The 13,606-nt window shown below is 43.5% G+C and overlaps 1 protein-coding gene across 3 annotated transcripts in view; it reads left to right on the top strand.

The window, feature by feature from the left end:
* b3gnt2b (UDP-GlcNAc:betaGal beta-1,3-N-acetylglucosaminyltransferase 2b) overlaps window positions 1–7,456 on the top strand; it is a 50,961-nt gene extending 43,505 nt beyond the window's left edge. For 2 of the 3 annotated variants that reach the window (XM_080481735.1, XM_080481736.1), the window contains exon 3: window positions 4,260–7,450. In XM_080481735.1, coding sequence (XP_080337861.1) covers window positions 4,278–5,471 — 1,194 coding nt within the window. In that variant the 5' untranslated portion in view covers window positions 4,260–4,277 and the 3' untranslated portion in view covers window positions 5,472–7,450. Of the gene's footprint in view, window positions 1–4,259 lie in introns of all 3 variants that reach the window. The other variant, XM_080481734.1, reaches the window with a different exon arrangement.
* Window positions 7,457–13,606: the final 6,150 nt, after the last annotated feature.

The following is a 13,606-nucleotide window of genomic DNA, read 5'->3' as shown; positions in this document are numbered from 1 at the left end:
ATTTTTAGCTTTAACTTTGAAAACAGTTACCAAAGCACAAAGCTCACAATGACAGATTGCATAAAGTATGAATCCAAGTAACGTTTCTCGCAAAATGCACAGTATTTTTTTTTTTTTTTATGGATTCCGTAGAAGTTGCTTAACTTTCAGTTGCTTTTGGACTGGAAATTGACAGTTTCGGCCTTCTGTAATACCAAGAAGTAAATATTGCGTGACTGCTCCTCCACACGGTTCCCATTTCTTCCACATGAGCAAACTGCACTTCTTCTCTCGCTCTTTGCTTCTGCTTTGTCGTTGACCAGAATGTTGGACCACAAAGTATAACCATGTGAGCTTCCAGTACATCCTCTTTATGTCACTCCGGTCGTTTCCCAAAGAGACAAGCTTTTAAAATGTGATTTTTTTTTTTTCTTTGCAATTTCTTCAATTTGCTTGGTGGTTTGGCCAGATTGGAGCTTATGGTGGCCTGGTTTTGGTCTGTGGGCCTTATGTTTGACAACCCTGGTTTATACACTGGAAAATATTAGAAAGGGAACGCACACCCATGTGGCTCATGCTTAAAGCAGCAGCTCCCTCTGTTTTGTGTCTCTTCATGTTCACACTCAAATGATTTATTTCAATAAATAGCAGTTTATCATTTTTGGGACTACTACTCACACACGACAACAATCTCCACTGGGTGTGGAGGTTGTTGTATCGTGGCAGTTGAAAGTGCGACTGATAATTTGCTAAACCGCCTCTGTTAAAGGACTAAAACCAAAACAAACTTCATGAGCAAACACAGATGGCTCACCAGACGAAGCAGCTCGCCGCGTGTTTACCTTCAAACTCCTGATACGCCTCGTCGTCATGCTGTACAAGCTTCCTTCTGAAGAAGCCCACCTTCCCCCACCCACTGATTTCCCAGAAGTCCTCTTGTTAGTCTGGTTCGCAGAGGACAGGAAAGCTTAATTATCCATGAGAACCAGAAAGGAGGAGGGCGGAGTCCAGAGGAGCGACGCCTGCGCTCCTCTGTGACGGGAACACGGCATGCGTCGTCACTCGGTTACTGTCGGTGCTTGGGCCTGTTTTCCCTTGAATTTGAGCAAACTTGAGGAAAAAGGGGCGGGGCGGGGCAGATGAGGAGCGACAGGCAGAAGTGATGATGGAGGAGGGTAAACACTGGGAGTCGTGAGGCGAGAGATGTTGCTTGGAGGCTGCAATACGAAACAGATGCAGGAAAGATGCAGGCGGCTCGGCCACCGGACCATTTCAACTGGTCACAGTTTCTCTTTTTTGAGCCGTTTGACACTATTTCACATGTGTGGATGTAAAATAGGTTGAATCCAGTGAAGATTGCCATTCGCTGGTTCTGATAAGTCAGGCTGCACAATATTGCAGATTAATTTTCATTGAAGTTATACAATACACAAATTTTAAAGATTTACTTAATCGGATAAATTCCTTTTACTTCCCCTCCTTTTTTCCATGTCTCTTTTTTTTTTTGCTAATTAATTTTTTCTGCTGACGTATGTCAACTCAATCCTGATTTATTGTACGATAAGACACTGCAGTTTGTTTTTCTCTCTTCATAAAGAAGAAATCATCCCAGACCATTTTACCCATGAAATTTAAAATAAATAAATTTGGAAAAATAAATAAATGAAAGACCGACCAAGTGAGGTCGGTAGGCCATTGCACAGTACAGAAAAAGTACTTCTTAGTTCTTCCATCGTCTAGTAAAAACTGCACGAAAATATGACAATTATATCAAATAAACCTAAAAACACTTTACTAAATTAATGACCAAAATGATCTTAAACAGCCTTAGTTTGACTGATAGAGTGGAACCCGGGGACTTTAAATGATCTTAAACTCCAAAAGAATCATTAAACACGGGATGTGATGTTAAACTGTCCTTTGCCCCCAAATATTCCCAGGTACTGATTTCTGGTACTTTTGTGTGCTAATAAATATTTTGTTTGTTTAATCATGAAAACAAAATTGCATCTTTATTCCTCAATATATAAACTTTAACAAATGTATCAAAACGACATCCAACTGTTTGTATTTTAACATCGCAGTTGTTTCCTCAATTTCGACAGTTTTAATTTGCACATTATTACGGGAAAACACCGAGGTCCACACCCTCCTCCTCCTAGTCCTTTCCCCTCTGGAAACATTGTATGATGTGGCTCCATGAAGTTGGAAACAAATGAGCAATCTCTTCATTCCGAATAACATCTAGTGCAGAAGCAGGAGCTTCATCAGATTAGAAGTATTTCCACTGCTGGCCTCGCACTTCACGTTACGAATATTTCAGCAAACGTAATTTGCGTCGCAATTTGAAAAACGGAGCCTATCGAGCGCTCCGTGCACGCCACATGCTGCTCTGTTGATTGAACCCGCTACTGACGTCATTGAGCTTGTGTACGTACAATGCTGCGTTCAAGTCCGGCTCGGAAAATCCCCTACTCTTCCACTCTCGCAGTCCCAAGGATGCGTTTAGGTACCGAAACATGGTGCCGTTTGATTTTACGTGAATCGGTGCTCATAAATGTTCTGAATTCGGTACCCATCCCCGGTGTCCAACAGCTAAGGCAGCGTCCCAGACTGCCACCATAGGTAACCAGCCCCCGGTGGGGTCCATTCCCTCCAGTCAGCCGTCTCTCCAAGCTGCCACAAAGACTTTCCCATGTTGTCGGCTGTCCTTTCACAGCGGCCACTGGACGAGGTCCAGGTCGCCAGATTCATTTAACACGGGACAGTGTCAACTATATATATCTGTTGGTTGGTTTAAGGTAAAAGGTAACTTCCTGAATGGTTTTATAGCGAGTTCTTCTCATTTATTATGTTTCGTCTGGACTGCAGCCAGAACACACACACACACACACACACACACACACACACACACGCACTGCTCAGAAACCCGGAAACACCAGAGGTCCGCTCTGTGAATGATTTTCTGTTATGGAGCTCCACAGTGGATGAACAAATTCAACCCGGTGTGTTTCAGTTTGGACGGCACGGCAGGAATCCGTAAAAGTTCTGTGACTTGTGTTGAGATGAAACGGCGAATGTGAGTCCTGGTCGCAGGCCCTGTCGTTCTGCGGTTTATTAAAGCAAAACAATCAGGATTAAACTGGACACAATTAAAGCCGAGCGTCTCACTGCTTCAGCTCCTTGTTTGTTTCTTGGACGGAGATTTGTCTTCAACCTTTGACCTTCTTTTTAAGAACAGAAACCCAAACGAACAGGATCAATCCAGTGAAACACAGGAGGCGCAATAAAATATTAGCACAGAAATTCAAACAACTAAAGAGGTTTAAAAACAACGGTTATAAAAAAAAAACGTGGCATATTTCTGCCAGAAATTACTCCAGACTTCACACATTTTTAGGATTTCTGTGACATAGTTTGAGACTCGTCGGGATATTTAACTGCTGGCTGGCCATTGCTGTGATGTGGCATTCGATTTTAAATCAATAGAAGTTTACAGTAATAGTGTTAAAGCCGTAGTTCACTATTGTGCTGCCAACAATGTGCCATTAAAACACAAATTTTCCATTTTGAAATGAGAATATCGCAGAGAAAGCCACACTGACGTTGGCGCGAGTTGAAAGCTCGCTATTTGAGGGACCGTACACACATCTTCACTCCGCCATTTTTTTAAAAACCCGATCAAAACAAAAAAACGCTCACAGAGACAAACGTACAGAAATCAAGCCGGTGCAGGCGTGTCTTTGTCTGGTGGCGACCAGAGGATTCAGGAGCTCAACGACCCGCGACGAGTATCCGGAAGTCTCCGAGCCGTGGATACCACCAGTGTTTTGGATTAAACGGTTTCCCAGTGAACTAGTGACCGGCTTCCCGGAGTCTCCTCTTTTCACAGCAGATGTTGAAAACCCGACTAAAGTCCGTAGCTGTCCTGGCGAACGCCGTTCAACCGTATTCCCAATAAAGTTTTAAGTATCATAGCGTTTGTTTGGTGGTACTGTATTGTAATGGGAGATGACCGAGTAGAGATGAGGCGAGCAGGAACTAGTGGAAAAGTGTCATGAGGGCCCGTTTATACTTTCATGGTGTTTTCATTGTGACAACGAAGCTCGAAGACACTGAAAATGCAACTTTTGGAAAATCTTCTGCCGTTTCCGTGTAAACGCGAAAGTTTTCTTAAGCAGAAAAAACCCCTGATGCATGTTTACTTGAAACGCAGCGTAAACAAGTATTTTAAATCGTGTTCGGCCTTTTTTAAAGACTTGGTTCTGGTTTCTCTTCAGGTGGTGACGGTCTCCGCCATGGCGCTGCTGCGGAGGAACCTGAAGATCTTGGTGACGGTGATGATGGTGAACCTCTTCATCTTCATCCTCATCACCCGGAACAGCAGCCAAGACAAAAATGGCCGCCACAAGGTGGTCATCCCCTCCAAACCGTTCTGGACCAAGCTGGTGCCTCACCCCGCGTACTGGAACCAGCAGCAGCAGGTCCTGAACTTCCACAGCAACCCGGTCCTGCAGGGGAACTGGACGCCGATGGAGCTACCCGACTGGCTCAATGACTCCAGCCTGACCTCCGACCCCTGCCAGCCCAACTACAAGGTCACCACGCAGATCAAAGACTACAACTCCCTGCCGGACCGATTCAAGGACTTCCTGGTTTACATGCGCTGCCGGTCCTACGCCGTCATCATGGACCAGCCCCAAGTCTGCCGGGAGCCGCCGTTCCTGCTCCTGGCGGTCAAATCCTTAGCGCCGCACTTCGACCGCCGCCAGGCCATCCGTCAGTCGTGGGGCCGGGCGGGCGTCACAGCCAATCTGACCGTGGCGACCGTGTTCCTTCTGGGCAACACGACAGCGGGCGACCACCACCCGGACCTTTCGCCCATGCTGCGCTACGAGAGCGAGCGCCACCGGGACATCATCCAGTGGGACTTCAGAGACTCCTTCTTCAACCTGACCGTCAAGGAGGTTTTATTTTTGGAGTGGATCCAGGCCCGTTGCGCCGGTGCCCGCTTCATATTCAAGGGGGACGACGACGTCTTCGTCAACACACGCCGCATCCTGGACTTCCTGGGCGGCCTCCCGGAGCCCAGAGCCAAAGACCTGTTCGTCGGTGACGTGATCACCAACGCCGGGCCGCACAGAGACAAGAAGGTCAAGTACTTCATCCCGGAGAGCATGTTTGTCGGCATGTACCCTCCGTACGCCGGGGGGGGCGGGTACCTGTTCTCGGGTGACATCGCCGCCCGCCTGCACAACGCGTCGCAGCAGGTGGCGCTCTACCCCATCGACGACGTCTACACCGGCATGTGCCTGCAGAAGCTGGGGCTGGCCCCTGAGAAGCACAAGGGCTTCAGGACGTTCAACATCGAGGAGAAGTACCGGTCCAACCCCTGCGCCTACAAGAGCTTGATGCTGGTCCACCCCCGCACGCCGCAGGAGATGATCCAGATCTGGTCCTGGCTCAGCAGCCCCGGCCTGACCTGCCAGTGACCACGCCAAAGCGAGCGGCGGGTGTAAAGTCGGCAGCTTTTAAGTTAAGACATTACTTCAGGAAGTCACTCGAACATTCAGCCCCACGTTGTGACGTCGTCGTCCCCCCCCCGACGTATTTTGACTAAATCGTCACACCGCTTCACGTGGAACGAGCTTCACCCAGAGCGAATGTGTCCTGTCATATATTTATATCACTATTTATACGTCCTCTGTAAAGCTTTAACACTGTGTAACGGCTCCGCGTCGGAGCGTCTCAATGCTGTATTAAAGAACTAGACTGAGACAGGAAGGAGTCGACCTGGGGGGCCGAGGTGCAAGGCGCTGCGTCAAGGTGCCACAGCGCCACAAAGTCACTTCCTCTGTGGTGTCGGGACATTTCAAACGGGGGAGAGTTTGTGGTAAAACCAGTGGTTCCCCTGCGCTGCAGCTTCCCAGCGAGCACTTCCTGTCGATTGTAGCTGGAGGCTGATTTGTGCTGCTATTCATCCACACTCCCAGAAGTATTCACGTGCCTCACAAAGACCTCCATTAAACCGAAAACCATATTTTCAGTCTTGATACGGAGTTTGTTTCTCCTAAAATTAAGCATTTAAAAAAAAAAAATAATAAAAAAAAAAACCAAACGTGTCTCTGTAGATTTTCAGCTTCTCGTGATTTGGGCAGTTTTTTTTTTTTGTTTTTTTTTGAAATTGTCGCACATGTGGGACGTTCTGCGTTGTGAACGCACAATCTGCTTTCAGGAAACCAGAACAAACCAGAGCCCGGCGGGTCTGCGCTCGGTTTGTGGAGAGAAATCCAAATGCTGTCTAATTCTGCTTCAGGTCTCGATTTTACACCTAAAAAAAAGAGTTAAAAAGAAGGAGAAGCGTAAAGGCCTGAAGTGCATTTTTAACGTTTTACGAAGCTGCTGGAGTCTGTGTGAAAAAGCTTATCGGACATGTTTCCAAAGGTCGCGCTTGTTCTCTTTAGTCTCAACTCTTTTCTTTTTTCTTTTTTTTTTTTTTCTAGGAGCTTCCGGCTCGGCTCTGCGCTGTGTTTTTTTTTTTTACTGACTTTAGGAACGTCCTTCCTGCTCCGTCTGCGATGAGTCAAAGAAAGAAAAGAAAAAATGTGTTACATGAATGTTTTAGAGCGGAGCTGCTCTGAATTTCTTCAGTATTTCCAGTAACCCATCCACGTGCTCTGATCTCTGAGATTCTGCTGGAGCACCCCCTGCTGGCCAGGACGAGCCAACTCTGGCTGTGTATAGATTTTTTTTTTTTATGTGAGCAAATAAAAAAATCTTAATTTATTTGAAGCGTTCTGTAAATTCTACCATCTGTTGTTGGTGAGCTCTGTGTTTGTTTTGAAGACAATCAGCGTCGGCTTCATTCTGACTTATTTAAAAACTCACTGAGCACCTTTTTTTTTTTTTTTGAGACGGGATCCAACAAACACTAAAAATGACAGGAGGTGACTCGTGTTTCGTGCTCTTCATGTCTGCCAGTGGCTGAAGTGTCTCCCAAATGAGTAAAATGTTCTACCTGCTGCACAGCTCGTGGCTACTTGAAATGTTTACACGTTGTTGAAAGTCGTCATCGCTTGTTTTTTATTATGGAAATGTGTGAGTCAGTATTTCTGTGTTTTGCTCGTGTCCGTATGAAACGTCACCGCATCCCAAATGATCTCCGGCTCTTTTTAACATCACGTTTAATTACAAATTTAATCCGATTTCATATCGAACGCCGTTTCACTGGAAAGTGTAAAAGTCGCGTGTGTTTCTGTGTCATTGTGTTGAACATCACCCGCACTCTGTCAGCTCTGTGCCTGATGTTTCCATGTACTGTATGTATCGGAATATACATCGTCCATATTAAGCATGATCGCTTTATTACCTAGAATGACTTGATTATTTCAATAAATTTATATTTTGCTGTTTTTGGTAAAAACTGTTTTGTATCTGATGTATGGACCTAAACTGCACAGTTACACCTGATAAACTTAAAAAAAAAAACTGCAGATTTGTTTTCATTTAAAGTCGGGAACAAAAATGTACAAATCAAAATGGACATTTATTCCAGAATTAAGAACTAAAAACTACTTAAAATCAACAATTTAATGTCTTATTTAAAACAAATGACCTCACACACAAACACATTGCAATAATTTTGAACATTTTCTGCATTTGAAAGTTCATGTGTCATGTAATTAGTGTTTGTTTGGAAGAAATGTGATGAAATGAGGAAGTTACAAATGTTTAATATTAGAAAGTAAAGCCAGTTTTTTCTAAAAAAAATAAATTAAGAAAATTGCATGTATTTCAAGTTGATCACAGTTGGTCTGCAGAAGTTTTAAAGAATTCAGAAAGAAGTTAAGATGTACATTTATTCATCCCACTTGGGAAATATTTAGTTATCACAGCAGCTCTAGTGATATTAAAAGTTACGACAGTAATTTCCGTACTATTGAGCACACCTGAACGTAAGCTGCACCCACCAAGTTTAAAAAGAAAGGTCGGAGTTACGTGATGCACCTGAACGCATCACCATGTTGGCGGCATGAAGCTTTTTAAAAAAAAAAAAAATCCATAAAGTGGCTGTGTCAAAGTGTGTGGGGGAAAAAAAGTAGCTAGTAGTCCGGAAATTACTGTAATATTAAAGAATAACAGAAATGAGTTGAAGTCTGCTTCACACTCAGATCAAGCTGTAGTTGAAGGTCAGAGGAAGCAACACCTTCCAGTGATGAACCAGCTTCAAGACGCAACCCTGTGACATGAAATCCGATTAATGAAGAATTCTAATCCCACAAATGCATGTTTACTGGAATGATCCCAACAGTGTTTGACCCCAGTGAAGAAACAAATCTGTTTTCTTCCACACTTGCCGGGTTCCAACTTAATAGTTTTTACAGGACGTTTAAAAAAAAAAAATGTTTTTACACAAATCTTCCCACTTTTTATGCCTAATCTATAACTTTCAGGCTATTGAATGCACTATGTTTAATCTGATAGTTTCAATAATTTATAACATACAAAGTTGCTTCTGGACTTTTAATACGGCTGCACTTTTATATAGTTCAGCCACTTTTTTTTCTGTTATTCATAAATAACTTTCAAACGGAAGATTTTGCAGAAAACATGGAGAATATGTTCATAATAAAGGAATTAGTGGTAATCCCAGGTTACAACCACCAGAGGGCAGCAGTGTGCAGAAAGAGCCTGACGTCTGCTTGCAGCGTTAAAGCAGAAAAAAAAAGGCCAAAAAGTCTCATTTGTGTGAATTTTGTTGAGTTAAGAACATAAATTTATGCTTCTACTGTTTAAAAAAAACTCTAAATGAAGAGTGGTGGTGATTTGGTGGAAAAGTTTGAACTTTCTGTGCGTGATGACACAGAAAAGAGTGTGTGTGTGTGTGTGTGTGTGTGTGTGTGTGTGTTTTCTGTGCCTCGCCGTTAGAGTCTCAGTGACCTTTTAAGGGAAAGACATGTAAGAAAGACTAAATGTTTTTTCACTTCATCTTCTTCTGCCAGGAGAGACTCGGAGGCCAAAACCAACAGAGCGTCTGCACATTGGGAGCCTGGTTAAGATGATGTTTGTTAACATCTGCGGATGATTATTTAACGGTGGAGGAGGAAACTCTGATGGTTTCATGTCGCCAGTGTCTGACTTCTTTGTCATTGATGAATCCCTTTCTCTCTCTGTTGCATCCTGATCAAAACTCACTGCATTTTTACAAATGAAGACGAATCTGGATTCAGATCAGAAACATATTGTGGCGACATAAAGTGTCTGGAATCATCAAATATATGAATTACTAATCACTTTGTTTACCGGCGGGTGATTATTTTTTTGCCAAATTTCTTGGATCAATCAGAAATTGCCATCTAAACATTCCTACCCGAAGAACCTCATTAATCCAGACATTGTGCCCCTGCATATAATACAATACAACCCAGCAGCATGGGGGTGGCATCATCAGGGAGAGCGGTTGCTGGAGCCTGGGCGACCTCTGATGGAGAGACCTGCCCTTTCTCGCCTCATAGAAGCTCGTAGCTCTGAGAGATGCTGTTGTCAAGCTGGAATTATTGCTTAAAAGAGTATATATGACAAGTTATTGAGGATTTCTTTCCGATGTGGTGTACCTTCGCCTGCTGTCAGCGGTCGTTTCAATAAATTGTTTGAGATGAGGAAGTCACGTTGCACCCGAAAGCCAATTATCCCAAGTGTTGAGCATCTTCCTCCCACTAACTGAAGCAGAGAGAGGAGCTGAACTTAAAGAATGAATCAGGGTATAGAGGATATAAATGATTCGTTTTACAATTGCAGCAGGCTGCATGAGCAAAATTAAAAAAAAAATAAATAAATGATGACTGAACTTTATGAATAGAGAACATCATGCAGCACTTTTCATCCGTCTTGTTGGAGACATTAAAAGGTGGATCAGGTGACGGGTTGAGGACTTCCTGCCTCAGAGTGACATCATCAACATGCTGCCAGGAAGCAGGGTGAGACACCGGAGCTCCACACACACACACACACACACACACACACACACACACACACACACACACACACACACACACACACACACACACACACACACACACACACACACACACACACACACACGCTCCATATTTTCAGATTCCTGCAGCCAAACACTTTTGAAAGTTCTCTTTCCATTTTTATTTTTTTTTTTCTTTCCAAGCTTGAGGAAACAGTCGGTCACAGAGTGAGTGGAGGTTTCCTCGGTTGGAGGACGGTGTGACGAGGAGCCACTGAGTCACCGCTCTGATCCAGATCACTCTTTTCCAGCTCGATCACTGAAACTCAGGAAGCGTCTTGTCTGTTCGTGGTCAAACATCCCAAACTGCTTATCGCTGAGATTCCGACAAACGCTTTCAAACAATTACGACAGGACTTAATTTCTATTATGCTTAAACTCAGGCCTTGCTTACAGGATCAGGATTTCTTGAAAAGTGATTTAGCAAAGTCATATTAACAAATCAACGCCGCCTTTCATGGTTTGTAATGAAAGAAACTGTTTGTTTTCACATCTTTCTTTCTCAGTGGTCATAGAGCCGCACTTTGTCTAAACTTAGAATCAGCTGCCTGTCTTCTCGTCTAAACTGCTTTAAAAGCTCTTATGACCGAACGCTCCGTTTGCGAAGGTAATGAATGAGATTATTGTGATTGGATTACTCGGCAGGCCGCTGTTTGTCCCATGAAATTGGGTTGTTTGCGGCACTTGAAGTGATTGATTCGCCAAACCAAACCGGGGCGAGTTAGAGGAGTCGGCCAAACTTCCAGCTTTTCAAGGCAGAGAGGCGAAGCGGCAGATTTCATTGTGTTTGTTGTTTATGTTTGGTCTCGTCGGTCCCGGTTGCGCTGAACGCCACTGACCCTTGAACCTACACGATATAATAAAGCTCTTTGAGCTCTGGGACTTTTCATCGGGTCCCTTGACAGAAGCGTCTCCATGGTCGCCTCACTCAAAGTGATAAGATCTGTCTGTGAACCAGCGCCACCCGGAGTCCACCCACATCTGCTCTCAATCCGCCTCCATTAGGTCGGCGGTTGTCGGCCCGTCGGCTCGGTTTGCGTCGGGTTAGAACTCTGCGTGCCTCACTAACTTTCGTTTGGAGGGACTCTAATGTTCAGATTGATGATTTTATTTTCTTCTTTACTGGTGAGAGCAGATAAACTTCTTCTCTTACTGGGCGACAGGAAAGGCATCTTACTAATAATATCAAATTAAAGTCAAATGAGCTCAAAAATGTCAAATTCAACCGCTAAGACACCACTGAAGAGACATCAGTCAATCCTTTCTCGTAAGTAACTCAGTATTTGTACTCTGATACGGTCCTGAAGTACATTTTTCGGGTATTTATTCTTCTGAAAATGTATTTTTCCTGGTTACATTTGGAGACAAATATCTCCTCTTCGTGTTCTTCAACCTGGCTGTCCCCAACCCTGTGAGGAAGAAAAGAAGACAGAATGACAGGAAAAAAGAAAAGGTGACAGAAAAAAGAGAAGAGAAAGAAGAAGTGAATGGCAGGAAAAGGAAATTAATTACAGTAAAAGAAACAGAAAAGGCGATGAAGAGAGAGACAGAAAAAGACAAGAGACAGAAAAGACAGAAAAAGCAATGGAGAGAAAGACAGAAAAAGACAAGAGACAGAAAAAAGAAAGGAAAGACAGAAAAAGCAATGGAGAAAGACACAGAAAGAAAAGAATTACAAAAAAAGAAAGGAAGACAGAATAAGCAATAAAGAAAAGACAGAAAAAAGTGAGACAAAAGAAAAAAGAGAATGGCAGAAAAAGAAAGAAAGAAGAGAAACAGAAAAAGCTTTATTTAGTCCCGTCAAGTCTTTATTTTTTGAGAAATGAATTTAGTTTTGGTCTCAAGGCTCTGATCTGATCATGACTAATCTGCTGCATCCACATCGATAAACACTGTATTACAAGAATAATATAGTACTAGTACTAATACTGCTACTAATACTGTGTGGACGGAGCAGCGGATCACATGTCTGATGTTAAAAACCTGCAGGAAGGAATGAAAGTAGAAATTCAAGTGGAGGCTCGTCTCGTCTTACTGTTTTTCGTGGCACCATGAGACGGTGATATGAGACGTTTTACTGGCTGAGCTTCCTGGAACGGCTGCAGACCACAGCTGGAGCGTAGAAATAACCCACCTCCCCCCCATCCTCCTCCCCCACCCCCCGGCCCGGGATCTGGATCAGTCTGTGTTATTGCACCTGCAAGCAATGAGGGATCCTCCACTTCTCCACTCTCAGGCAGACACTTTGTCTTCCAGCTTCGAGTTTCCAAGTCAACGTGACCCCCAGAGCTCCTGAATGAGTGAGACGCGTCAACTTTTCCTCATGTTTAAGATGGGTCGTCGAAGTTCACGCCACAACGTCTCGTCGTTTTTTACATTTTCGTTTCAGAAAAGTTTTCATGCCAACATTTTGAAAACGATATCGTGTTTACACGGAAACGGCAGAACCGCCGAGAATGAATGTCGTTTTCACGCTGGGCCACTAGTGGGTGCTGTTGGTTGTTTTTGTAATGAAACCACACACACATGCGCATCTCAACTATATATGAACAACTGGATGTAAACGTCATTAGAATTCTCATGAGCTCGTTTTGCTGCGTCACAGTCAAAGATCCGTTTTTGCTGATTCATCAAATTTTTTCCCTTTACACATTTAAATATCGCATCAGTATGTTTCATTCCTCCCTCTACCGTTTTCCCAATGAAATTATTTGCTTTGGGTCCGACTAGACGTCTCTGGCGAGTCGATTCAGTCTTCAACGGGTCTCGTTTGCTTTCAATATGTTTGAACAGCCGGAGATTCATGGTAATAAGAAGAAGGGATCAATTCTCCATCTGAGAGCGAGAGGAGGACAAAAAGCTTTTAGCGTCTGTTCAACTTTTTTTTACATTTTGCATTTGTTAAATCTTGCTTCGTGTATTTTTATTTTTTTCATTGCGAAACATGAGAGTACAGAGCTGAGATAGGATCTTTACAAACTGTCGCATGCATCAAACATAGAAGGTTATGTTTTCGTCTGTGTGTATCTATTGTATGTATGTATGTATGTATGTATGTATGTATGTATGTATGTATGTATGTATGTATGTATGTATGTATGTATGTATGTATGTATGTATGTATGTATGTATGTATGTACTTTGCCAACTTTTTGCAAAAACTGTTCACCCGAATTCCATGAAATCTTCAGGAATGATTTGTCATCATCCTAAGACCAATCAATTAGATTTTGGGACGTTAACAGTTTACCTTTTCCGAATAAATCCCCCAAAACTGCAAAGAAAGTGTCCCATACAAAGCGGATGAGAGAGGCACCTCGTGGAGGAGATCAAAGGAGATCAGCGTCTGTTGCCATGGAGATGCTCCCTGGTCAGTGTTTCACACAGTGATGTCGCTACCTGACCCTGACATGCTATCGATGCTAACTCGGTTCCGCAAACAAGTGTGGCGTTGGCGAAGGTCTGCGCTCTACCGAGTGTAGCTCTGCTTTTCTTTGCGTTCCTGCTTGTGAAGCCTTCGTCTTTATGAGAAATTAATTAGAAGTATAATAAACAAATATATCTTAGATCCACTTGGGGCTCTGCTGCGAC

This window comes from Lipophrys pholis (genome assembly GCF_963383615.2).
Source record: "Lipophrys pholis genome assembly, chromosome: 15".
NCBI classification, from domain to species: domain Eukaryota; kingdom Metazoa; phylum Chordata; class Actinopteri; order Blenniiformes; family Blenniidae; genus Lipophrys; species Lipophrys pholis.
Note: the sequence above shows the minus strand (reverse complement) of the source record. Positions and strands in the feature narration are given on the sequence as shown.